Raw genomic sequence first — 27,199 nt, 5'->3', positions numbered from 1 at the left:
TGTGTTGATCCTCAAGGCTGCTTTTGGCATGTTGATGGGCTTAGCAGGTGAGAAGTCTTCAGGGCCATGCTTTCTTGTATCAGAATTCACAGCGGAGAAGCTCTTTGGAGTGGAAAGTAATTGCTGATTCATTTTGCATTCCAGTGTTTTGACAATGAGGGAAACGTCATCACAGTTGGACAGCTAGAATGTGAGATCCATGTCTCCACCAGATCACACGCAAGCTCTTGTGTGTACTTGAGCAGCAACAGTAAGTAAAGACTGGCTTGTTACAAATAGGCTTTTAAGGCATGAAGAGACTTTATCTGGCCCCAAGGGGACTGTGCTTTGAGTGATGACACCTGCGGCTTCATGACCCTTGGTGGTGGCTGCATTAAAGAACTGGTGCTCGCTTTCCTTTTGTGAGGGATGAGGATAATTGGATGTTGGTTGCGTATGTTCAGCCTTGACAGGCACTTCTGGGTAAAACCCATGTGAAGCAATGTATTAATGATGGTTGGTTCCAAGGGGGACTGCAGACCTGGAATGTTTGTGTCAGATGTGCAGAGAGCTGCAGCTTGAGACATAAAACATTTGATGTGAATTTTGGGTTGATATGTTAAGTGATTTTTGTTTGTTATGAGGAAAGGAGAGCACTCCTTGCTGTAATATATCAGAGGCGTTTCAAGTGAAGGTGCAGCGATGTCTGCAACAGAGCCTGGAAATACCAGGGCTCCAGTAGTAGCTGCCTCAGTTTTTGCCACACAAGTAATAGAGATGCGTTTCTTTTTTTTTGTCGCTTTGCTGGAAGGGGGCATTTAATTCTTCCAGATCTCATGTTGTTCTCTAGGTGCCATAGAGGTTCTTGCTTATATGCCTTATATGCGATAGGCTTATGGTAGACTGATGATAGGCTAATAGGCTAGTGTTGAGCTTTCGGTGACCTTTGAAGTGCCTTAGACCTTTATACTTCTAGTCCTTTATCATCTTGCAGTTTAAGGCTCAATTGGTCATGCAATGTTTATATTTGCAATGCAGTGTGGTGCAATTTGGCATAATACAGTAGGCTGTAGAGATCAAAAAGAGGGGTTAAGTAGCCAATATTCAAAACTATATTTAAGCAATGTTAATACTGTGCTACTGCTATATTAGGTGGTGTTAAAGTGGCATTAAGTCAGTTGCACGGATAAGAAAACTGCAGCAGGTAGACCAGTAGACTGTCAGGTTGGAAAAGGAACTCCAGGATGAATAAGTTACTATGCAGATAGCTCAGGCTGAAGTTGCATTGCCTATGCAATGGTAGGAATGGGGCCAAGTTCTGCTGAAATGGCGCGAGGGAGTAGAGGAGCTGAAGAGCTAAGGCTGAAAGCATTTATGACTGTGCTAGGTATGTAGTACAGCTCAGGTTGGGGGAGGCAATTGAGGAGCCAAGCTGGTACGCGGTCCTCCACTAGCAAGGTACAAACCGTACCAGCCAAATGCCAACCACCTCCACGCCTTCTCGCAGTAAACTGCAGCCCCTAAGGCCTTACCTTTGCTCAGCTGCCCTCACACTTGTACTGGTAGAGCCTTCCCCTGGTACTGCTATTCGTGCAGAGTCTCTCTGCGCCAGCCCTCCCCTCCTCTTCTCCGCGCAGTTTAGCTCCAAATTGGGTGTGACTGCTGCTTTGTCTGGTTAGCAAAGAGCTGACAAAGGACCGGACAGGAGGGTCCCGACTTTCCTTCACCTCCATGTGACTGCTAAGCCGGGGAGCGCCCACCCAAGCTCCCAGGTACAGTATACGATGCAGTCTGATTAGTAGGGGTGCCGGCAAGTGGACAGGGCAGCTGGCTGGTGAAGGAGGCTCGGATTGCTGATAGTTGAGGGTGGCGGTTCTTCACTTCGTAGCCCCATAGCCGCTACCGCTGCCTTCAAGCTCAGAACTCGCATCCTCTGCCACCCCTTCTGTATTCTGGGTGTTCATTCACCGGGTAGAGATCTACCTAAGGTAGAGTGTAGGGTAAACTAATTAAGTTGAAAAATTATCTAAAAATGCAAATTTGTTAGGTATAAAGAATGTTAACTAGCTTAAAATAATAATTATTAATCTAGAACTAAAAAAATAAAATATTGCAGTACAGCCGTTATGACACATGGACCGGAAATCCCTCTGGTGCAGGCACCAGAGGGATTTCCATTTCTCCCCTGTAGCCTCGGGAGCTTCCTCGGCTCCCGAGGCCCCCCCCCTGTTTCAGTGAAATGACGATCAGCGCTCACGTCGCGCTCACGTCATTTCACTGAAACCAAAACTGAAATGAGCCTTAAGGCTCCTTTCAGTTTAACTCTCTACCTGCTCAGGGGGCTATGTCAGCCCCCTGAGCCCATAGAAAGACGGGAGAGGTATCATTAGAAAAGGAGAGAATCTCCCCTTTCCAATGGTACCAGTCCCCAGTGGATCCCTGCTTGGGGATCCACCCATTAGACACCAGGTAGGGAGGGGAGCGGCCTCTTGGGCAATGGCATGACAATACCACCTCCCTCCCAGAGAAATTCCAGTCTTTCTGCCCCCCGGGAGGGCAGATGGGGAAGTAGCCCCTGATCTGCCCCCTGAGGAGGCAGAAAGCCCACTAGGCGTCAGCGATTATACTATTTTTATGTATGTGTGGGGGTGGGGGCTACCCAAAATGGGCATACCAATGCCCCCACCCCCACAAAAAAATAGCCACAGTCTTTCTGCCCCTTCCCCCGATTCCCCCCAAGGCGCCAGAAAGCCCACTAGGCACCAACTTTTTTTAGCAATGTGCCTACCTGTAGATTTTGAACAATAGCTGTGCCGGAACCTAGGGATACCTAGCAAGCCTATACATTTTGGAAAACTAGACACCCAGAAGAATCCATGATGGGGTGAATTGTCTGGCTCACATCAGGTTCTGTTACCCAGAATCCCTTGCAAACCTCAACATTTGTCCAAAAGACCACATTTCCTCACATTTCTGTGGTGGAAAGTTCTGGAATGTGTGTAGATCCGCAAAATGTCACCCACCCCGCATTCCCCAAAGTCTTCCGAGAAAAATGGTACCTCACATGTGTGGGTGGGTCAAGTACCTGCGACAGGCAAGGGCCCAAAACCTTTTGAGGCGACAACAAAATTACCTATCACAAAACAACCTGGTTTTGCAAGAGGGGTCCCATGAGTTTTTGGCCCCGGGATCAACATCCATCTAGGGAAACCTACCAAACACACACATTTCTGAAAACTAGGCATCCGGGGGAGTCCAGCAAGGTATGGCTTGCGTGGGTCCCCCAACATTTCCCTACCCAGAATCCCCTGCAAACCTCAAATTTAGCTAAAATAAATCACTTTTTTTCCAAATTTCTGTGTGGGAAAGTTCTGGAATCTGCGTAAATCTACAAATTTCTTTCTACACAGCATTTACCCAGGTCTCTCAATAAAAATGGTACCTCACTTGTGTGGGTGGGTCAAGTACCTGCAACAGGTAAGGGCCCAAAACGTATTAAGGAAATATCAAAATGATCCATCATAAAACAACCTAGTTTTGCAAGGGGGGTCACCTGGGTTTTTGGCCTCGTGCTCGGCGGCCATCTAGGGAAACCTACCAAACCCACACATTTCTGAAAACTAGACACCGGGGGGAGTCCAGCATGGTATGACTTTCGTGGGTCCGCCAAATTTCCCTCCCCAGAATCCCCTGCAAACTTCAAATTTTGGTGAAAACAAATCTCTTTTTTCACAGTCCTGTATGGGGAAGTTGTAGGATCACCGGGCTGACACAAATTTCCTATCACCCAGAGTTCCCCCAGATCTCCAGATAAAAATGGTACCTCACATGTGTGGGTAGGCATAGTGGCTGCAACAGGAAATGGCCCAAGTTGTACCGTGGAGACTTCAAAGTTACCTATAACAAACTACCTGGTCTCTGGTTCTTTGGCCCCGGACTCGCTGCCATCTAGGGAAACCCACCATACCCACACATTTCTGAAAACTAGACACCCTGGGGAGTCCAATGAGGTAGGGCTTACGTGGATCCCCTGTGGATTATTTAGCTTAAAATACATATTTTACACATATTTTTGAGTGGAATCACCATGCTGGCACAAATGTTTAACCCCACACCATCTCCTTAGTGTCCCGAGTAAAATGAAACCTCACTTGTGTGGGTGTCCAATGCAAAGTAGGCTAAAAACGTATTTTTAAAACAATGTTGCGCTTAGAATTCTCGGTGCTATAACCTTATTCCCTATGTTTTGGGCTCTTCCCAGTCACAGGCCCTTGCCCCACTAACACAAGTGAGGTATCATTTTACTCGGTAGACTGAGGAGAAGGCTGTGGGGTAGGACATTTGTGCCGGCACGGTGATTGCACCCAAGAATATGTAGAAAATATGTTTTTTCACCTAGATTTGAGGTTTGCAGGGAATTCTGGGCAGGAAGATATTAGGGGATCCACGAAATCCATAACTAGCTAGACCCCCCGGATGTCTAGTTTCCAGAAAGGTGCGGGTTTGGTAGGATTTCATAGATGGCCGCCGAGCCCCGGGCCGAAAACTCATGGGACCCCCTCTTTATTTATTTTTTATGTCGCCTCAATAGGTTTTGGGCCCTTGCCGGTCACGGGATCTTGACCCACCCACGTGAGTGAGGTACTATTTTGATCGGGAGACCTGAGGGAACGCTGGGTGGGAGGAAATGTGTGGATCCTGGCTGATTCCAGAACTTTCCCACACAGATATTTGTGAAAAAAGTAATTTTTTTTCAGCAAAATTTGAGGTTTGCTGGGGACTCTCGGTAGGAGAATGTTGGGAGACCCACGCAAGCCATACCTCACTGGACTCCACCGGGTGTCTAGTTTCCAGAAATGTGTGGGTTTCCCTAGATGGTCGCCGAGCCCGGGACAAAAGCTCATGGGACCCCCCCTTGCAAAACAAGGTTTGTTTGTGATAGGTAATTTTGATGTCGCCGCAATAGGTTTTGGGCCCTTGCCTGTCGCAGGTACTTGACCCACCCATGCAAGTAAGGTACCATTTTCCTTAAAACACTTTGGGGAACGTGGGGTGGGTGGAATTTTGTGCATCCACGCAGATTCCAGCACTTTCCACCACAGAAATGTGAGGATAATGTGTTTTTTTGACAATTTGTTTAGGTTTGTAAGGGATTCTGGGTAACAGAACCTAGTAAGAGCCAGTCAAGTCACCCCGACCTGGATTCCCCTGGATGTCTAGTTTTCAAAAAGGTATAGGTTTGCTAGGTTTCCGTAGGTGCCGGCAGAGCTAAGGTTCAAAAACTACAGCTAGGCACTTTGCAAAAAAAAGGGTAATTTTTCACTGTGAAAATGTGGTGTGCCCACGTTGCGTTTTGCGCCGTTTCCTGTCACGGGCTCTGGGCCTACCCACACAAGTGAGGTACCATTTTTTTCGGAAGACTTTGGGGAACGCGGAGTGGGTGGATCCACGCATATTCCAGAACTTTCCATCATAGAAATGTGAGGAAAATGTGGGTTTAAAAAAAAAAATGTAGTCTTGTAAGGGATTCTGGGTAACAGAACCTAGTGAGAGCCAGTCAAGTCACCCCATCCTGGATTCCCCTGGGTGTCTAGTTTTCAAAAATGTATAGGTTTGCTAGGTTTCCATAGGTGCTGGCAGAGCTAGGGTTTAAAAACTACAGCTAGTTACTTTCCAAAAATAGGGTCATTTGTCACAGGTAAAATGTGGTGTGCCCACGTTGGGTTTTGAGCCGTTTCCTTTTGCGGGCACTAGGCCTACCAACACAAGTGAGGTACCATTTTTCTCAGACGACTTTGGGGAACGCGGAGTGGGTGGAATTTTGTGACTCTACGCAGATTCCAGAACTTTCCACCTCAGAAATGTGAGGAAAATGTGTTTTCTGGACAATATTTTAGGTTTGCAAGGGATTCTGGGTAACAGAACCTGGTGAGAGCCAGGCAAGTGACCCCATCCTGGATTCCCCTGGGTATCTAGTTTTCAAAAATGTATAGGTTTGCTAGGTTTCCCTAAGTGCTGGCAGAGCTAGTGTTAAGAAACTACAGCTAGGCACTTTGCAAAAAAAGGGTAATTTTTCACAGTGAAAATGTGGTGTGTCCACGTTGCGTTTTGGGCCTTTTCCCGTCACTGGCACTAGGCCTACCCACACAAGTGAGGTACCATTTTTATCGGGACACTTAGGGTAATACAGAATTGTAGAGCAACTGGTATTACCCTTTGACGCATTTCTGCCTTCCAAATGAAAGACAATTTGTAAAAAATAAGTCATTTTTCAAAATGACCTATTTCTCATGCTAGTATGGGTATTCCCAATTTTGGAAATGTGCAAATACCTAATGTTTCTAAACTCTATATTTTGTTTCCATTTCAGAAATACATAGGTGTCTTTCATACCGCTTTTTCCAAGTATATATTTTCCCAGAATAATTGCTATATACCCGGTACATAATAAAAAAACATTGCATGTCTCTGCTCAGTAATTGGCCCTGGGTTCGTCTGGTTCTTGGTGAACCTACAAGTCTTATATATCCCCACAACCAGAAAGGTCCATCGGATGTAACAGTATATTGCGTTACAGGTGAAAACGTTGACACAAATGGCTGTTTTTTTTCAACTAATTTTAAATTTTTCCTATATTCAACAGTTAGTTTCTATAAATAAACCTTGAAGGATCTACACAAATGACCCCTTGCTGAATTCAGAATTTTGACTACTTTTCTCAAATGTATAGCTTTTTGGGATCCATTATAGCTTTCATACCCATTTCTACCATTAACTGGAAAGAGGTTGAAAGCACAAAAAATAGCAAAAATAGGCTATGTCCTCGAAAAATGCCCAAACTGTAAAATGTTTTGGTTTTCTGACAAAAGTCTGCTTGTCCCTGAAATCTGAGAAGATGGTGATTTCAGCACCACAACCCGTTTGTTGATACCATTTGTAGGTGGAAAAAAGCAGACACTTTCCTCTGTGGCCCTTTTTTCCCTTTAAAAAAAAAAAATTAGCTGTATTTTGGCTAATTTATGGGTGCCCTCCTGGGGAATCCACAAACCCTGGATACCTTTAGAATCACCATGATGTTGAAAAAAAGGGACGCAAATTTGGCGTGGATACCTTATGTGGTCAAAAAGTTACAGGGGCCTAAGCGCAAACTACCCCAAATAGCCAAAAAAAGGCTTAGCACAGGCGCAGGAAAGGCTTGGCAGCGAAGGGGTAAATTAAAATTACAATTATTATTATTCGGTAGCATTTTTAAATATACTTATTATGTATTAAATGTTATTGAAAATGTTTGTTTAATTATATGAAATTTTTATGACATTTTATTAATCTTTGAACAAAAAGTAAAATATTTAATTAAACAAATAATTTCAATGTTTATCATAGATAGATAGATAGATAAATAGATAGAGATTGTTATCAATCTGTTTTCTTTGTGCTGTAAACCTTGGATCTACTTTGTTGCACTGGAAATCCTTCTTGCCCTGATGATGACCTTGGAACCTTACATTGCCAAAAGACATAAAAGAATCCCTAGGGCCCACAAGATTAATGAATGGACAATCCTTGTGATTAGATGTGTTTAATTGATGCTTTAATTATGGCCCACTTTAATCTACTTCGGTTCTGTGTGGATCACGTTTCCAGGATTTGTTTTGCATTTTCATTTATAACTGTTATGTAGACCTTTTGTATACTATTGAAATTTCACATATTTTGCATATTAATTGTTGACATTTGAATACACACAAACACATGCAAACAAATAGGGTCTCCATTGTTTGGATCAATTATTTGCTATAGATAAGATTCACTACTGTCTTGAAAGTGGATTATTGTTTTTTTCTTTTTCTAATGTTACCTAGTTGACCACCTGTTGCTTTTCTATATAGGTTTTTTAATACCATTTTGACATATGTGAGTAGTACTACTGTGCTTACCCTTACATTCGACAAACGTGAACATACCGACAACAATTCAAGAGTATGTTTTCATAGTACACTGAAACAGAAATAGTATTAATGATATTTGAAAATATGTTGCTGCAGTAAAAAAAGTTTTAAAAGCTAAGCCTGTGGCAGTTGTAATAATTTTTACGTATTTCTGGATTGCGGTAAAAGTAATAATGAGGAAAACGTGACCCATTTTAGTTCATCAAAAGGGACTTAGAATATAAACTTTAGTGTTTAAAACGTTCCATGTATGTTTGTTTGAAATGAAGGAGTTTAACATTTTGTTACTAATGAGAAAAAAATTAATATTAATTTAAAGGTGTTTGTATTTATTTAAAAGAAAAGGTGGAACTGAACTTAAATTCATAAACAGAAAATATATAATGATGGAAATTAAAATACCTTGAAAATTGAAGTGTTTAAACAGCAAAGCAAAGGAAAAATTATATTCTTAAAAAGAATAAAGGTAAATGTATATTAGCTTTTTTATAATTCTATGCACGTAAGTAACAGACGAGACAGCGGGTATTCTAGTTCACGTATTGTAGCTAATCATTTAAAGGCGACATGTTTATTGTAAACTTTGACGCGCATTTATGAGAACTCTAAATCTCAACTCTTCAATGGTTTATGATAAGGTATCCCTTAAAAAATGCTAGGTGGTCTGAAAATATCCATACCATAATTCTAATTAATTAATTTAACAGTTATCAGAGTTAAGGATAAAGCAACTGTCCTGACAATGATGGATTTCACTTTGGACAGCTTCATCTTTGACTGTTCAATGAAGGGCTTTGGGGATTTAATGTGTCTTGTGAAATATCACACTTCTTTTTGTTTGAAACATGTGAAGGCATCCTACGTACCTATCCACCTGTCACACTTGTAAGTATCTACATTTGTATTGTGAAGGAAAGGTGCTGTTATGCATGTTGATCTCACAATTTCATAATAATTTGGCTGGCCTCAATGGATTAAAAAAAAAGCCTGTTCATCAACCTATTCATTTTACAGCCCTTTCTAAAATCTCCTCAGCCTAGAGAATACAAGTCTGTTTAAAAAAAAAAATGTTTTTAGAGTTTTATATAGCGTGAACTAGACCCGAGAAATCGAGTATCAGAGCACTTTACACGAGCACCAGTTTTGTTACCGATGGACACATTCATTTTTGTTAGGCACAGGGAGATTAAGGGATTTGCCCAGAATCACAGTATATTGAGAATTGTTGCTGAGACTCAAACCCGGTTTCCCAGCTTCGAAGTTGACTGCTCTAGCTTTAAGGCTCCATCCTCTCCCTAAGTCTAGAAAGAGTTAATTTGCTTCAGTAATATTTTCATACAATCAAACTCGTATTACCATTGCTCTATTTAAGCAGACCTGGAGATGGCTAAACTAATAAAGTCTTAAGAGGTGCTCTTTCTGACAAGGAGAGTACTCATTGCTATGTCAACGTGTTACTTTTAATGAAGGCTGGTGATAGGAAGTGAAAAAAGATTTTTACTAGTGACCATGTGTGGTTTTCTTTTTGTGTTACTATGGAAATAGTTCTTGTGCTACAAATTGTAAATCTATGTTTATTAATTTTATGTGATGATACTGTGGAAAATATTGTTTCCTATGTTTATACACTTGTAATGTTTGTTTTCTTGTCTTTGTATGAAAAACAATGATATGGGTGCCACATTGTATAAAGTTATGAAAAAAGAATGCAATTCTTACTTGTAATTATGAAATTATTTGTAATAGAAGCATACTTGTATTTTAATGTCTACTGGCTACTTTTCCTTAACATCCTACTTATTGCCAGTGGATTTGCGTTAGTAACCCACCCTGCTGCAAAGCTGTATTTCATTGCCTTTCATGTTGTGGTGGTTATCATAATTATAAAGTAAGTTCAGTATTCCACAAACAATCTGAGTTGTTTTGAAAAATCACATATTGGTCATAAATGGATACCTATGAAAAATAATCTATTATTTTACATGTGGAAATGCACATGTAGATGCAGAATTCCATGTTTAGCCAAGAACGGCTGAAAATGTCTTTTGGTAAAATAGTAAAGATATCTTTCTTATTGTACATCTATTTGGTTAACCTTTCTGCATTAGTCACATCATACCTTTTAATATCTGGGACAATTCAAAGTGTCTGCCTTCTTAAATAGCCAATTGTGATATACAGGATGGGCAGTGTAGGTGATGGTATGCCATAATGTTTTGAATTATGTAATTATCTTTTCTCGCTTTGCTCTGTTATTGAAAATGTTAGAAACTGATACCGCTTTAAAAAAAATATTTTAAGAGTGTAGCTTTATTTGTTTTCCCACACATAAAACGTCTCAGGCTCAAGACCTGTTGACTCCCAATAATGAACACTAAGTGCATTGCAATGTTTCTGGGTGTGCTGTAATGTAAGGAAGAAACTATAACAGCTCTTCGGTCCTTCTTTCTTCCTCGAATATGAGGTGGCAAGGCTCAGGGTCGCCCCTAAATACTGAATTTAGGGACGTTACAGGGGTGTGCAGGTTGGGACCAATGAGTAAAACAAGAGTGCACTTATGAAGAAAATTTGTATCCCACTGCTAGAGGGTATTCTGCGTACTTTCTTTACCAGCTGCTGGTTAATCCCTTTGTGTGGCTGCAATAAATTACTCCACATTCACACCATTATCTGGGAGGGATTCCACAGGGATGGTATGGGAAATCTAAAACACTCGCATCTGGGTACTCCTTTGAAGGTTATCTTCTATTCCCAAGCTCAGCTTCAGGATATTTGTACAACACCTTCTGGACATTCCATCGTCATGCAGTGGGAGGTCACTGTCAACTCATTTAACTACTCCCAAGCTTGTTCGTTCCCATTTACAAATACAGTTTATTCAAACATGAAGACGTAATAGAAGAATACAACCTTCAAGGACTCCTGTTGATAAAAGATTTCTCAACAACCTCCAAACCCAAATTTTTGTTGTTCCATTAGAAAACAAATTGAGTGATAAAGCTGAGGTACCCTTCAATGCTGGATACTTGCAAAAGACTGAACAAAGCTTTTGGTTCTTCTAGATTCAGTGGGAGTTAATCTAATTCCCTCCTGATGGTATAAGCTGAAACAACTTGCGAAATAGGCAGGACCCACCTCCACATATTGCCCTAAATGAGGTTTAAAGGGACATGTTAATTTTGTTCATTATCATTACAATATACTTCAGAGGAGCTTCCTTTACCAGCTGTTGGCCAATGACAACTATGTCTAAGATGACTGAGTCTTCATCATAGGTGATCCTCTGGCTGTGATTTCCAGTTGTGAGGGGAATGTTCCCAAAATTCAAATAGTGTCCTGGATTTGGTTGTGAATCTAACATTCATTGATTGCTAGAACTATATAGAAGAAACTGACTGGGAATACCTGCCCTCCATCTCTTACTGTCATATGACACAAATGAATGCCCTTTTCATTACAAAACCTAGATGCTGCACATTGCCAAAGAATCAACCAAATATTTTATATTTTTCATGAATTTTCATTTTATGGTCCACCAACTTTTCAAACATCTCCATTGATGCACTTAGGAGACTATGGGTCTTACCTATTGTTTGATGGACAGGGCACTCAAGGATACTCGATCAAAAACATGGGGAGTTGTCCAAGCCAACTTATTACAGTACTCCATAATATAGTCAATGGCACTCTAATTAAAGCTAATCGGAGCTCTGCCACGTTTTGACGAAGAATCCGGTCTACCAAACTATAGTCTCCTCGTCCAGAGGGGGTGAGATATGATACTTGAGGAGTATTGATGTACACCAACAATACTCCAAACTCAACAACTGCTAGCATGAGCAGATACATTGTGCGTACTGGTATTGCAAGAGCCATCGTAAGGCAAAGGTGATAATAATCAATGTTTGTAATGCTTGCATAAGATCGTCTAACATTTTCATTAACGTCTGTTTTTGCTTTTTGTCCAGCATTTTTGTAGCCTTTATTTTGGAAGCTTTCTTTGTGGAGTATTCAGTTGAAAAAAGTGAAGTTGAAACTGTCATTGAGAAGAAGATTCAAGAACTTGGAGTTGGAATCCAAGAGTAAGTAAGGAAAGTCTTGCTAGCATTCCACGACTTTAAGGTGCACTCACTGTTTGCCTTCAAAGGATATAGCTTTCTTTACTGTCTCCACTTATCCAGCAAGAAACTGATATCTTGCTTGTTTGGCATTGAGGTGTATTATAGAAACACTTAGATGGTTGCTCATTGTGACCTCAACAAACATAGTGAAGAAATCTTTGAGCTCTGTTCTCTTTAGCCATGAACAACAGGTTATCACGTTCTCCTAAGTAATAGAAGTGTTATGGAAGTCTTGACAGAAAGAAGCCACATCAGTATTCCTTTGGACTGGAAAGTCTTAAATCGTCACTCCATCAGTGGCGCACAAGCAGCCTTCTTGAAAGGGGAATTCTAACTAATAATCAAATTAAACTGCAGATCAGCTCCAAAAGCCCAGAGTACAAAGCATACAGATACAGCACCAGTTATACCTGCACAGGATTATATACTGGTTTTTTTTATATTTTATATATGTGACTAAAATAGGTTCTTTTAAGTCCTAAAATAATAAATCTAGCTTCAAACACTTGAGAGAGTTTTGTTGCACTTAGTTCATTCCACATAGGGAAGGACTTAAAAGACTGGGTTCAAGCGACATGCTTTAGTGATCACTGCTCCTGAACTTGCTTCATCTCTTTCTCATTGTGTCTTTCCCTTCCACTCGCTTATTCTGTCTCACTGAAGGCTCATGAAGTTTTGGTTTTGGCTAACCCTATATACAATGGATAAAATTACCATCCACATTCCCAGTACCGGAATCTAAATCTGAAGCAATCTCAGCTCAATTACTAAAACTGAGAGAACTAAACAGAGCTGACTGTTATATTGTGCTTTGCTCTGGTTTTGGATACTTCACATGTTTATTTCTGAAAACTAACTAGGCGGCAAAGGGACTATGACAACAAATGGAGACATTCCAATACTTAGGAGAAATTATAAAGAAAAAAGTTGTCTAGGCTGTAGTCGTTCAGGCTGCTAACTCAGTGCATCATCAAGATCAATTAAGATTTATAGAGCACGCTAATCTCCCTGAGAGGTAACCAGGCGCTAGCATGCAGTGGAGATACTTGAACAACCAGGTCATGAGTCTTCTTCTGAAACCAGTGAGGGAGGTAGAAGTTCAGAGGACGATAGGGAGGTTATTCCAGGCTTTGGCTGCAAGGTGGGAGAAGGAGTGTCCTCCGGTTTGGGTACGAAGGATGCAGGTGCGGGTGGCAAAAGCCAAAGCCTCAGAACGTAGTTGTCTGGTGGGTTGGTGGAAGGTCAGAGGGTTGTTCAGGTATTTAGGTCCCATGTTATGGAGGGCTTTGTAGGCGTGTGTGAGCAGCTTGAAGTGGCATCTTTTCTTGACTGGGAGCTAATACAGGCTACAAAGGTGGGGGGTTTTGTGGGCTCTGAAGAATTGGGGAACTTGATTTTCTTCCGGCTGATACTAAATATATCTCGGATTTGTAGGGCGACTGCTCTGGAAATGATTAATCTCTTGAGGCATATTGAACTGACAGTGCGTGGCCACGCCTCTTGCGACACTGCTGTAGGAATAGGGATTGCTTGGAGGTGCTCCGGCTATATTGATACCTTTCTAAGAGCTAAGATGATTCAGAACGCTATTCACTCTCAGCTCTTACATTCCTGTAATGAGAGGCCAACAGATACTGCCTGTTGGAGTAGTTTGGATGACTGGGAAATGATGGGTAGCTTCGCCTGTTTTGAGGAGGGGTTGTTTAATGATTTTTCTACAAATGCCACTGACGGTTAATTATTGGCTGACTGAGTTATTAAAACAGGTTGGCCCTACCTTAGAGGAGAGACATCACATGGAATTCTTACTTTTGGGTGCCCTTATTACGCTAACTTATTGATTTACAAACTGCTAAACCCTGGGAATTGACAGAAAACACTTTCTTAAACTTTCAGGGATTGGTGCAACTGTGAGGAAAATGTGGGCCGCATGATGGTAAAAAAACAGTACGTCTCTGCTCGGAGATGAGAGATGTACTTAAGACCAGTCTGATGCCCTTGGCTTGGGACTGGGGCCACCAAATACCGCCTTTAGGGTCTTTGGTTGTTATTTTTGTTTTAGGAGAAGTCCATATCACTGGTATATAATGTGCATGTTTCTTTTCTTAGTGCTGTAGGATTATGTTAGCAAGGTTGGATTGCCATTTTCTATCTTTCTTTCTTCCTTTGCTTTTGTAACTGAAAAAAAATGATTTGTAATTTAACTCTTGTTATTGCTTCAGGGCCAGTAATATGTTAGTTCAAACAACTTACATGGAATTTAGGTAGGCTGTGGTGCATATTGACTTGCCTAATTGGTTTCTCATGACACCAATGAGGCATGAGCTCCCCTTTCCATGCACCTGCCTGCTAGTTCTTGGAGTGTAGGCCTAATATGTGAAGTAGGAGCTTAAGGCTATGCTTATTAAAGTATGGCAGAGCATGGGTGTTAATAACTGTAAGTGTGACTGACTGTCACAAAAAGGTCAGTTATGCCACTTTTGGAAGAGGAGGGGAAGCTATGTCACTCTGACGGATAGCTTATTTTTAGCTTATAGGGTGTGTTAATTCCATGGTAAAAAATTGTTATATTTTCAGTTGATAGGAAGGGGGATGCTCTAATTGTCAAAGGTCAACAATATGCAAAATCCAGGGATTTGCATAGGGCAACAGCACCACTAAGTTGATTCTGCAAATGCATTCACACACTGTCGTGCGAGATATTGTAAAAGACAGATTGATATCCTTTGATATCACAAATTGTAAAACATACAAGACCGTCCCTGAATCACTCCTATCATTCGTGTTTAGTTGCTGGATATGTTTTTTTCTCTGTTCCCCAGTCCGAGAAGAACCATTCTACTTTTCTTTTCCGTAGATTAGCCTTGGTAAAGTTGGTTTATCACTTTGAGAGTAGCTCATTATTTTGGGCTCAGTGAGTCCCTGACCCTAGATGAGAGGGTCATTGGCCCTTGTCTGATTCTCTTCAAAGGGTTGGGAACTTTATGCAAAACAACATTTAAACATGTTGCTTCATAGTAATAGCGGGGATTTACACTTAATGAGCCGCTGCCGCTGCAGGTAAGAGCGGTGGAGCCGGCTGGGTGGAGAGGGGAGGGGGAGGGCGATTTCAAGAGCGCAAGGGGAAATTAAATAAATAAATAATTTTCCCTTTTGGTCGTCTCTGGAAATCCCCCAAAGCCGGCCCAACACTTTTACCTGCAGCTGCCACAGGGGCACTTATTTTAAAATAAAATAACATATATGGTGCACTGCCACCTAGGGTTAATTTGCTAAGAGTTCCCTTATTCACCCACCCTAAACATCACATTAAGGGGGAGGCAGGTTGTTATTTAAGTTTACCACACCTTCATTGTAGTGGCAGGTGTAGAATGGTTCATTTTAAGGATTATCACATGAAGCCTAATACTGTAACTTATATATGCGGCCACACCAGGCATGACCTCATGGGTGGAATACATTTGCTATTAATTTACACAACAGGACACCCTTGCAGCATAGTGCAAGGGTGCTTGCATTACAGGCAGGATTGTTTTTGTGCAGGAAGGGACACCTTCCTGCACAAAAACAATCCTTAGAAGCTTATTTATTTTGTTCCTCAGGTTAATTGAGAGGAGTCTTGTATTAGATAGCATAGAATCAGAGGATGCAAAGACAGTAAAAGTAAACAATGTTATTTACATGTGAGACGTGCTAGCAGGTACTTTTGATAACCAGTAGCATCAGGCAAACATTCTATCCCCGGCAAGGCAAATGCTAGATCACCACTCAGCAAGAACTGCTGATCAGCTCAACTGCTGGAAGGGGTAGTGGCTGGCTGATATGCAGGCCACGCTCATAGTCAAGATGGTCACTAAAATTCTTGCAGTTATTCCAATTAATTACCATGCCTTCCTGGATGTTTCTAAGAAACCTTAAGTATTGACTGTGCCACTGTGCAATACCAATTGAACCTCACAACACCACATCTTTTGGCCACATCTACTGTCTACTAGAATAAGAAACCATTAGGAGCTATTCACAGAAGAACGAAGACAATGACCCAATCTTCATAACCTGCTGGTTCATCTATGTTTTTCGTGCCAAAGAAGTCACAGGAACTTAGATGTTGTGTCGACTAAAGAGGACATAGCAAGATTACCATCAAAGACTGCCATCCTTTACAATGCAAACAGGCATCCTTGATCCGGTTAGAGGTGCCACAATATTAATAAAAATAAATCTGGATGGGGCCTATCGGCTCCTACAAATCAAATCTGGTGATGAATGCAAAACAGCATTCCATAATTCTTTTAAGTAGTATGAATATCATGTTATGCCCTCTTGGTCATGTAATTCTCGTGAACTTTCTGCAAGCCACACACTGTGTCTTAGTTAATATCCTTAACCTAGTTGTGGCCATATTTTTCAATGTCATTCAGATTTTTTAATCAACACCTGTAGAACATAGGGAGCATATCATTAGTGTACTATCTGGATTAAGTCAGCTCATTATTTAGAGAAACAGGAGGTTGAATATCAAGGTTATCCGCAAAGCTCACAAGGTTTTATTTTAACTTTGGTGCATTGCATTTTCCAGGTCATTTACTGATAACAATACAACATTAAGCAAACAGGAGGTGTTATAGACCACAGTTAATACTGATGCAAACATAGAAAGCAGTATTAGCACCATAAATCAGATAACCATATTAAGGCACTGCCTACTGGTCACGGTTTCAACCATGTACAAGTAACAGCATCTCATTTGCTACCCTTGAGTCAATGGAGAATCTGCTTAATGGTGAGCCCTACTGAGAGGGCTAATAAACATAGTATAAATGTATTTGGGCCAATTCGCTGGGAGCAATGTGGAGTGATAGTGCTCCAGCTGTTCAATACAAAATGTCATATCAGATCACCGGTTTTTCACCTTTGGAGAATGATTCCTACCTCACATACATTCCACCCTCCTTTTCTCCAGAAGTAGTGCCACAGATGCCAAGCGACATACACCCTTTGGGAGCTCAAATGTATAAACTAACAAGCTCACTAGAGGTGAGGGTTAAATTGGTACATCTAGCATTACTGTTAAGTGATGGAACATGTTATATCCTAAGGTTTACATTCATATGTGAATCAGCCTAGGTCCCCCCTAGCTGCTCAGCCAGAGTGAGAGATGGTGACGGAATGTTGGTGTGACTGTGATGAATGGAATGCCTGGGTGCCTGTGTGGATGAGTGGTGACAGTTGGAGATGGGCTGAGCAGCTAGGCAGGCTGCTCCGGGTGGGGCTGGCGTAGGAGATATGGGAGCTGGGTTAAGAGTTGTTACATGGCGGATCCTTGTCTGATACCACTTGACATGGATTAATAAAGAAGACTTTCAGAACTTACAACCTGGCTACCAGTGTCTTCATGTACAAAGTACAACATATTTTGGCGATGAGCGGACCTGGACCCAAGCGTACATATGGATTGAACAGAAACCCAGAGACTATAAAGAAACCATTGTAACCAGCGCAAATACAAAGAAAAAAGAAAGAAAATACATGACGCTGACTGGAGTAAAAGGCAAGCCAGCTCCACCAGTGTCCTGTCATCGACGGGCCCAACTTGTGTCCTGCCTGATCTTACTCCATGGACTTGACCACAGGTATGGTCTGTATGTTAGGGTATGAATGTACTGACTTTCAACCTACCACTTCCCTTTGAATCTATTGTATGGATGTATCCACTGCGCAAGGGAACTGTGGCTATTCATATGTGAGTTATGGTCTAACTCAGTGAAGTGATTTCATAGGTGCCACACAGGAGCGGTGTGGTGTTAAGATTTGTACCTTGGTCTCTTTGAGAGCACAGTTAAGGTCATTTTGCAAAGAGGATACTGGTGTGACCCTGAACAATTTTCGCAATCTGGAGTCAAGTGTACAAGGAATGGTTGACTGGAAGCTTGATAAGTCGAGTGCTTTGTCTCAAGGAGTACACTACTAAGGACAGTTAACAAAGTGGATTTTGATTTGATCCTCTACATTTCCACAAATTGGTTTGGAGTTTGCAGCATACATTTAAAATAGACAGCGTGGGACATTCCTCTCACTTTGTTTTGGTGTCAGCTGTGGTCAGCCTGACAGTTTTTTATTTCAAAAGAAGCTTACTGCATTTTGAGACTGTTTGGCAAGTTTACGAGTTTTTACTTAAAATGGACACAGAGGAACAGGGCTTGTTTCATCGCATTGTTAACTAACTGCAGACTATTGCTATCTCTCGCATTCTGTGCCAAAGTGAGGGGCGTCATGTGAGATCAACTTTAACTTTCTACCTAAGTTTATGCTGAGTTTTGGGGTCTGCAGTGTCTTTCTAACCGCCTCTTTTATTTTTAAATATGTCATCGCTCGAGCCAATGTCAATAGAGCAGTGAATATTTTAAACAGTGACTTCACGTTCTTGCCTGTCTCTTGGGATTAGTTTATTGTATTCTTTTAGGGGGCTTACAAATTGCAGTTAAACCGCCATTCTTACAGTTTAAAATATTAATGTGCGCCATGATCAGCGCCCGCCCCTACCTGCTGACGGATTCTGTAAGTGCCGGTGACGCATTGCATTCTGTCTAAATCTCATCCTCACTCTGCAGAGATTTAGGGTGCATGCTTTCGCCTCCAACCACCCTGCACAGCGTCATCCAACGTGTAGTCATATTGTGGTTGCCACCTTCTTTAAGCTTTGCCCAGTTCAAGCTCTTACTCGAAGAAAGCAAAAGATTTATTGAGCTTTATTACTGACGTTGTGACAAGAAAAAAAAAGAAGGTTTGAGTATCACATCACGAGCAGGTATTTAACTTAGTTGAATTTTGTGTACAATGGAGCGCATGTCCAGCGTAGAGAGCAAGTTTAATCTTCATTGTGGAGCAAACTCTAACAGCAAGACTTTTCTGCATCAATGGGAAAGATTCTTGGAAGACTCATCGGAATACTTTTTAACTCGAGCACTACTGCAGCGTGGTATTGTTCAAAATACAGGAATATTGTTCTTTGTGTTTCTCTTCATTCATCACTGTGCAAGGCTGCCATCTAGTGATTATCATTCACATTTGTTTTTGATGTTTTAATAACAGAACAGTATGCAGCGTTTAAGTCAAAGTGTCATTTTAGTATTACAGTTGTACATATTGAGTATTGCAGGTGTTTTCAGTATAGTTTGGGGTCAATTTTTAACGTATATGTTTTCTTTTTGAACATGTTATAGTGGGTTTGCTCCACAGCAATTGTTTTCTTATGCCATGCTTACACATAGCCTGCATTATTTACAATTTATTGTTGTGGAATTGATTTTCTTCCCTTACATGAGGGTTAGGTCCCACTTTATTTCATATTTACATTTTTACCCTTACACGGGGTGAGTGCACCCTTTCATGAGGGTTATTCTTTTGTGTCGTGATTGTTGTGTGTAAGTTGCCTTGCGCCTCACATGTTGTCCTGTGTAAGTCGCCCTGCGCTTCAGATGTTGTTGTGTGTAAGTCAACCTGCGCCTCACGTGTTGTCCTGTGTAAGTCGCCCTGCACGTCACATGCTGTCCCGTGTAAGTCGCTCCGCGCTTCAGTTGTTGTCGTGTGTAAGTCGCCTTGCGCCTCACTGTGTGTACCCTCTATGTGGTCCATATTGTGGGACACATGTATTTGTAGTGTTGGTTCACCCTTGTTGTCTGTTTCTGGCCTCAGTGTTTGTTGTGGGGTGTGTGCATCCTTCACTACATCTCTTTATTTTGTGTTATTGGGAAAGGATGGGGTTATTGCTAGTTTGAAATGTTTTATTGCTGTTTTTCCTTCCCAATTGGACATTGTTTGATGGTTTAATATCTAATTAATCTTAACATTTTTTCATGAGGGAGGATGGAGGATTTTTATGCATGTTTTTTATGTTATATTCTGCCCATCTTTTCTTGTCTGCTTTGTTCTCTCTTTGGTGATGTTTTGAATTCAATTTCATCCCTTAGTTATGAACATTATCGTCTTTTGTGAATAGTTCTTTTCTTTAAAATTGTAAGTTTTGTTTTAATTTTAAAAGGAAAGGGATAATGTTATATCCTAAGGTTTACATTCATATGTGAATCAGCCTAGGACCTCCTAGCTGCTCAGCCAGAGTGAGAGATGGTGACGGAATGTTGGTGTGACTGTGATGAATGGAATGCCTGGGTGCCTGTGTGGATGAGTGGTGACAGTTGGAGATGGGCTGAGCGGCTAGGCAGACTGCTCCTGGTGGGGCTGGCGTAGGAGATATGGGGGCTGGGTTAAGAGTTGTTACATGGCTGATCCTTGTCTGATACCACTTGACAAGGATTAATAAAGAAGACTTTAAGAACTTACAACCTGGCTACCAGTGTCGTAGGAGATATGGGGGCTGGGTTAAGAGTTGTTACATGGCTGATTGTTGTATCCTAACCTTGTTTCCCCCCTGTGCCCTGGTTACCTTTCTATTTAAACAACAAGGGGACCCCAATTGGTATCAGCGAGGGACCTCGGGGAGGTTAATCATGTAGAAACAACAATGGTCCCTGGCAGGGAGATGAATGATTGGAAAATGAATATAGACTCAGTCAGTTCTATATTAATGAAGACATACCCAGCCGGGCAGTGGTCTTCAAAGTTTTATATTTAAATGAAGACATACAAAACAAAATAACACCTTCAACAGTTCACGTGCGTGGGGCACAAGCCTGTACCCAACCACGACCGTGCACAGACAAAGACATACACAAAAGGGCTTTTACAAGGCAAAATCAACATTCTCTATAGGGTTCCAATTTTTGGACAGAGAGATTACTTATAGGTACCATTACAATGTTTCATATTGTACATTTTCCCAGGTATATGGTACACAATGGGTCGACGACGTTTCGGACCCCCTTGTTAAATACTGGGGTCCATCATCAGGACAAGGAAATGATTGCCTTTTTAGTTATTAGCCTCTTTAGCCGGAATTTCAGTATAAATTTCTGAAGGTCTGGGGGCGGGAAAAGATTAATATCTTGAGTCCACTTGTACCAGTAAATCAGTAAAGGGTTCTTGAGGGTCCAAGGCGGGAAAGAGTAAATATCTCGAGTCCGCTTCTACCAGTGTACATCAATAAGAATTTCTCGAGGGTCCAGTGGCGGCAGGAGCTCAATGCCTGCCGATTGATCCGGCCCCCTGGTTTCAGGACCCCAGCGCGACTCGGCGCTTCCGATAATACTCGGCTCAGAAGGCACAAGCGGAATAAGACACTACTCGTCTGCCGCCACTGGACCCTCGAGAAATTCTTATTGGTGTACACTGGTAGAAGCGGACTCGAGATATTTACTCTTTCCCGCCTTGGACCCTCAAGAACCCTTTACTGATTTACTGGTACAAGTGGACTCAAGATATTAATCTTTTCCCGCCCCCAGACCTTCAGAAATTTATACTGAAATTCCGGCTAAAGAGGCTAATAACTAAAAAGGCAATCATTTCCTTGTCCTGATGATGGACCACAGTATTTAACAAGGGGGTCCGAAACGTCGTCGACCCATTGTGTACCATATACCTGGGAAAATGTACAATATGAAACATTGTAATGGTACCTATAAGTAATCTCTCTGTCCAAAAATTGGAACCCTATTGAGATTGTTGATTTTGCCTTGTAAAAGCCCTTTTGTGTATGTCTTTGTCTGTGCACGGTCGTGGTTGGGTACAGGCTTGTGCCCCACGCACGTGAACTGTTGAAGGTGTTATTTTGTTTTGTATGTCTTCATTTAAATATAAAACTTTGAAGACCACTGCCCGGCTGGGTATGTCTTCATTAATAAAGAACTGACTGAGTCTATATTCATTTTCCAATCATTCATCTCCCTGCCAGGGACCATTGTTGTTTCTACCTGGTTACCTTTCTGACTTGAGAGCACCCATTGTCACCTCTCCCCTCCCATTGGTTCCCCAACGTTCCAAATTCCCCTCCAGTTCAGGAACTGTCAACGGTAATATTATTGTGCTTCCTGACCACGCCGTGACCTGGTGTGGGGCTGTAGATTCTGAATAAACTTATTAATGAGTTACTTCTGCTTACTGGTACTTACTTCTAACAAGTGGCGACGAGGTAAACCACAGCCCCTCACCACGGATTGATCTACTTCAATCGTAGGAACTAAGCAGTATGACTGAAAATGCCCTCCTACCTGAACTCCGTATGATGCTCGACGCTAAAGCCTGAAATTGATCGATGTCCTTGGAGCTACCCTGCGGCGACACCTGAGTTGAAGCGCCTGCCTGCCGAAATCTCAGGAGGGTCGGCTTTCCTGGCGTGAGTGATTCTACATTCCTCTCCTGCATCTTGAGAGGCTCGGCTGTTTTCCAGCGTGTGTCCCACAGTCTCCGCCCCCACCGCCTTCAATGACGACCAGTCGGTAAGCACAGCCCGAGCATCGGATGAAGAGTTGCCGTTTGAGTGGCTGCGCACTGCTGCTTCGAAGGTTGTTGCTGTGACATGGCAAAGGTGGAGCTGCGCTGGTAATTGAATGTCTGTGGAGACGCCTGGTGATTTCCTTTGTGTACATGGACATTCCTCTTCGTCCTGTTTGGTTGAGAAGGAAGCGCCTTCCTCACAAGCGCGCAGTGACATTTCCTGTCAGCTGTTTTCGCGCCTTGCATTTCCCTCAGTTCTGTTCTTCTGCGCATGCTTCTGCACGTTCCACGTCACTGGAACGCAGCGTCTGGCGCCATCTTGTGGTGAAATCTCCGGAACTCGCATAACTTCGCGTTCAGACCAGGCACATACACGGTGATGTGCACACCCATGTAATTCTAACAGAATTGTGTTTTTCATGCAAACAGTTTATGGAAAAGACTGTTACAACAAAACCTACATTACTTTAAAACGAAATCTGTACGGTTACTGACAATTCATTCTGTGACAACTGAGCTGATGCCCCAGGCCTGTAAAATTATTTCTGCTATAACTGTAATTTATAATTGATCAGTTAATCCTCCGAAGACTAGAGTCAAGCTGCACTAGGAACAACTGCTACTTGGAATTTCGTTGCGCTTTTAAATCAGAGACTTGTTAGCTTCATACTTCCGTTTTTAGCAATGTGTGCCCTCAGTTCATTAAATCTTGCGCAACCCCAAGCTTTCCTACCTCTCAAAGGTGCTCCTAGCATGCCATGGAAGGAGTGGAGAGAGTACTTCACCAATTATATAGAAACTGTGGAAAGTGAGGATTTCACTCCTGAAAAAAAAAAGAAAGTGTTGTTGTACTGCTTAGGTCCTGGCGGTGTCAAGACTTATAATAACATTGATAAGAAAGTAAGAGAGGGTAATGATGTTTATCAACATGCATTAGATGACTTAGATGCCCATTTTTCACCCATCGTTTGTGTTGCTGTTGACCGGTACAAATTTTCAAGAAGGAAACAGGGCAAAGATGAGAGCATAGATGATTATGTGGCGGCCTTAAACAACCTGGCTTTAACTTGTAGATTTGGTCAGTTGCAAGAAGAATTTGTACGCGATCAAATCATTATGCATGCGAGTAATCCCAACATACAAGACAAGCTTTGGGTTAATGGTGAATCTTCCTTAAAAGAAGTTGTTGCCCTAGTTAAAAAAGCTGAACTAACAGGCAGATGTGCCAAAGCGTTTTTAGATGAGCCAGTGGTGGTTAAAGCAATCCATTCTTCCAACGCAAACAAACTCAGACAAAAGGCCAGCAATAAAGAAGTTGCGCATGAGTATCATAAAAAAAATGAACCGTACAAATCTAAGCACAAAAGCGAGAAAAGTCACAGCAGTAAATACAGAAATCCACCTGAACTCAAATGCTATCGATGTGGTTCTCCTAACCACTTAGCAGATTCCACAAAGTGCCCTGCTAGACATCAGAAATGCTTGTCATGTGGATTGATAGGTCACATTGCCAAGGCCTGCAACAGGGCATCCTTTAAGAAGAGCAGACATGTCAGACACATTCAGGATGAAAGTGACTCTTCAGATGAAAATTCAGAGTATTCGGATTCAGACAGTATCAATTACGTGTTCTCCATTGAATATGACGTATTGGAACTTACACCCACTAAAAAAAAGAAACCCATGTGCGATGTGAAATTGGGAGGGGTGACTGTAAACCTAATGGCTGATTCCGGCTCCCCCTTCACGATCATCAATGAGAATGTATGGAAACAATTACTTACTGATAAAATTGGAACAACGCTTGAGAAGTCAAACATCATTGCTAGAAGTTACACAGGCAACAACATCGAATTTCTAGGAACACGTGAATTGGAATTTGAGTTCAAAAACAGGAAAGCTTGTTGTAAACTCTTCATTGCTAAAAAAGGACCTTCAGTACTTGGTTGGAGTGATCAAGCCGATCTAGGAATAATCCTCAACCCGAACAGCGCTGATCCTGTGTTGTCCGTTGATGAGTCATGCAAGAATACAATTCATAAAGATTTTCCTGAAGTGTTCTCTGGAAAAGTAGGTCTTCTTAACAGTTTTGAACACAAAATTGAACTCAAAGACTCAGCCATTCCATGTGTTCACAAGGTAAGACACTTACCTGTGTCGGTAAGGAGTGATGTTCAAACAGAGTTGAATAGACTGGTCAAAGATGGAATAATTGAGGAAGTTGAATCAGCGGAGTGGGTTTCTCCCTTAGTTGTGGTTAAACGTCCCAATGGGAAAATTAGGCTGTGCATAGATCTTAGGGATCTTAACAAAAACATTATTGTTGATCAGTATCCTCTTCCACGCATTTGTGAGATGTTTAATGCCACTAATGATATGTGTATTTTTTCAATAATAGATTTGAAATCCGCGTATCACCAGATACCCCTACACGTGGATAGCAAGAAATACACCACTTTTATCACCCCATTTAGTTGTTACCGTTTCACTAGGGTACCGTTTGGGTTAGCCTCTGCCGCGGCGCTGTTCCAAAGGGTCATGACTTCCATCTTGGAAGGCGTTGCAGGCATCAGGTTCTTCCAGGACGATATTTTAGTCATGGGTGGCAATCAACTGGAACATGACACACGCTTAAAGCAAGTTTTCAACAAACTTAAAATGCATGGTCTTACAGTTGAACTAGATAAATGTAAAATTTCTCAGGATCAAGTGGTTTATTTGGGGCACACTATCAGTCATGAGGGCATCAAACCAAAGCAGGGTTTAGTAGATGCCATTCTTAATGCTCCTTGCCCATCCAGTAAAGAGGACTTCAGGGCCTTCCTCGGATTAACGGAGTATTACTCCAAATTCATAAGGATTTTTTCTGAAAAAACATACAGTCTAAGGCAGTTGCTGAAAAACAAAACAAAATTTGAATGGTCCCCAGAATGTCAAACCACCTTCGAAACAATCAAAAAAGAAATAAGCGAAGCACCTTTCCTCAAGGGATTCGATCCCACAGCTGAAATCTATGTCACAACGGACGCAAGCAACAAAGGATTAGGTGCAGTGCTAGCTCAGAAGGATAATTCAAATCAAGAATGGGTTGTGGCTTTTGCCTCTAGGTCACTCACCCCTGCCGAGGAGAAGTACTCGGTAATAGAACGCGAGATGCTTGCCTGTTCATGGGCACTCAACCACTTCAGAGCATACATATGGGGATACAACATACATCTTCGAACGGACCACAAGCCATTGATCAAAATCTTATCTGCTTCTGGGTTGCAAAATGCCTCACCACGACTGAGTAAAATGTCAATAAAATTATTGGACTACAACTACTCAGCGGAATATTGGCCAGGTATCAAGAACAAGGTCGCTGATTTTCTCAGCAGATTACCCCTGCCACATAATGAGAATTTGAATGCTCCTGAGGACGATGAAAGAGTGGCTCTACTCTTCAACACGGACTTTGAGGGAATCTCTGCTGGAGAATGGGAGAATCACATGTCTCAGGATTCAACTCTAAACGACGTACGTAAATATGTAAACACTTCTTGGCCGGAGAAACGCCACCTTCAAGACAACATTAAGTTGTATTGGGAAATAAGGAATTAAATCAGCTTTGAGAATGGCGTGTTGTACAGAGTCGGTAAGGCCATCGCCCCCATCACGCTCAGAGACAAAATCCTGAAACTCTGCCACATGGGCCACCTTGGCATCACTAAAACCAAGCAAAGAGTCAGAACCTATTATTGGTGGCCCGGTATAGACAAACAAATTGAAATCCTCATAAGGAACTGTATCGAATGCAGTGGTTCTGATAAAGTTCTCAAAACATCCAAGGTTTCCCTTTCTCCACTTCACCCTCCCCAAATGGCCTGGGAAAAATTAGGCCTGGACATCGCTGGACCAATAGAAGGACATGATGGAGGGATCAAGTACATCATAGTGGTCATTGACCACTTCTCCAAATGGCCGGAAATAGAAATTGTTTCTGAAGTAGACAGTTCAACTATTATATCATTCCTGGATAAACTGTTCCTAGGTGAAGGTCTACCCAAATGCATTCTCACAGACAATGGTCCACAATTTTGCTCCATGATGTTCAAATCATTCCTTGAAAGAAACTGTATCACCCACCACACTACTTCATTGTACCACCCAGAGGGAAATGGTCTTACAGAACGCTTCAACCGTGTCCTCAAGGGACACATACAATTGTCAAGGAATGCCAACCTTAACTGGGAAGAGGAAGTGTTCAAACTCCTCTGGGCTTTCAGAATCTCTCCGTGTGCCAGCACCCGCAATGCACCCTTCGTGCTCATGAGAAGCAGACAGCCTCTGAGCATTGACCTAGGATGGATGCCTGTGTCAAAGCAACTTGAATGGTCACCCGACGTCATAAGGAACAACATATTCAAGGCACAAAAATACTACAAAGAATGGTATGACGCAAAACATAGCGCGAAAGAACACTCATTCAAAGTCGGTGATCTGGTGAAAGTTCGCTTAGAAAAAAAAGTAAAGAAAGGAGAAAGCAGATTCACCTCACCTCTTCGCATCAATGAACTTTATAACAACGCCGCTAAACTCAACGATGGGAAAGTGTGGCACATGAGCAGGTTGGCGAAATGCCATCTTGAAGGCAAAGCTCCAAGTCCAATACAACCTAATGTGCATAGTAAAGATTTGTGGGTTGATTATGATATGTCTAGTTCAGAACGTGGTTGCATGCCCAGCAATAAGACCTCACATGTTCACCCACCTGTCTCTGAC

The 27,199-nt window shown here is 41.9% G+C and overlaps 1 protein-coding gene across 1 annotated transcript in view; it reads left to right on the top strand.

The window, feature by feature from the left end:
- The window catches only part of LOC147708131 (two pore calcium channel protein 1-like), a 531,957-nt gene that overhangs the window by 468,516 nt on the left and 36,242 nt on the right, over positions 1–27,199 (top strand). Inside the window, exons 16-17 of the mRNA XM_086926891.1 lie at positions 9,726–9,816; positions 11,897–12,093. Coding sequence (XP_086783017.1) covers positions 9,726–9,816; positions 11,897–12,014 — 209 coding nt within the window. The 3' untranslated portion in view covers positions 12,015–12,093. The remainder of the gene's footprint in view (positions 1–9,725; positions 9,817–11,896; positions 12,094–27,199) is intronic.

The sequence above is a fragment of the Lissotriton vulgaris genome, chromosome 6 (genome assembly GCF_964263255.1).
Source record: "Lissotriton vulgaris chromosome 6, aLisVul1.2, whole genome shotgun sequence".
NCBI classification, from domain to species: Eukaryota; Metazoa; Chordata; class Amphibia; order Caudata; family Salamandridae; genus Lissotriton; species Lissotriton vulgaris.
This window is presented reverse-complemented; position numbering and strand designations above follow the sequence as displayed.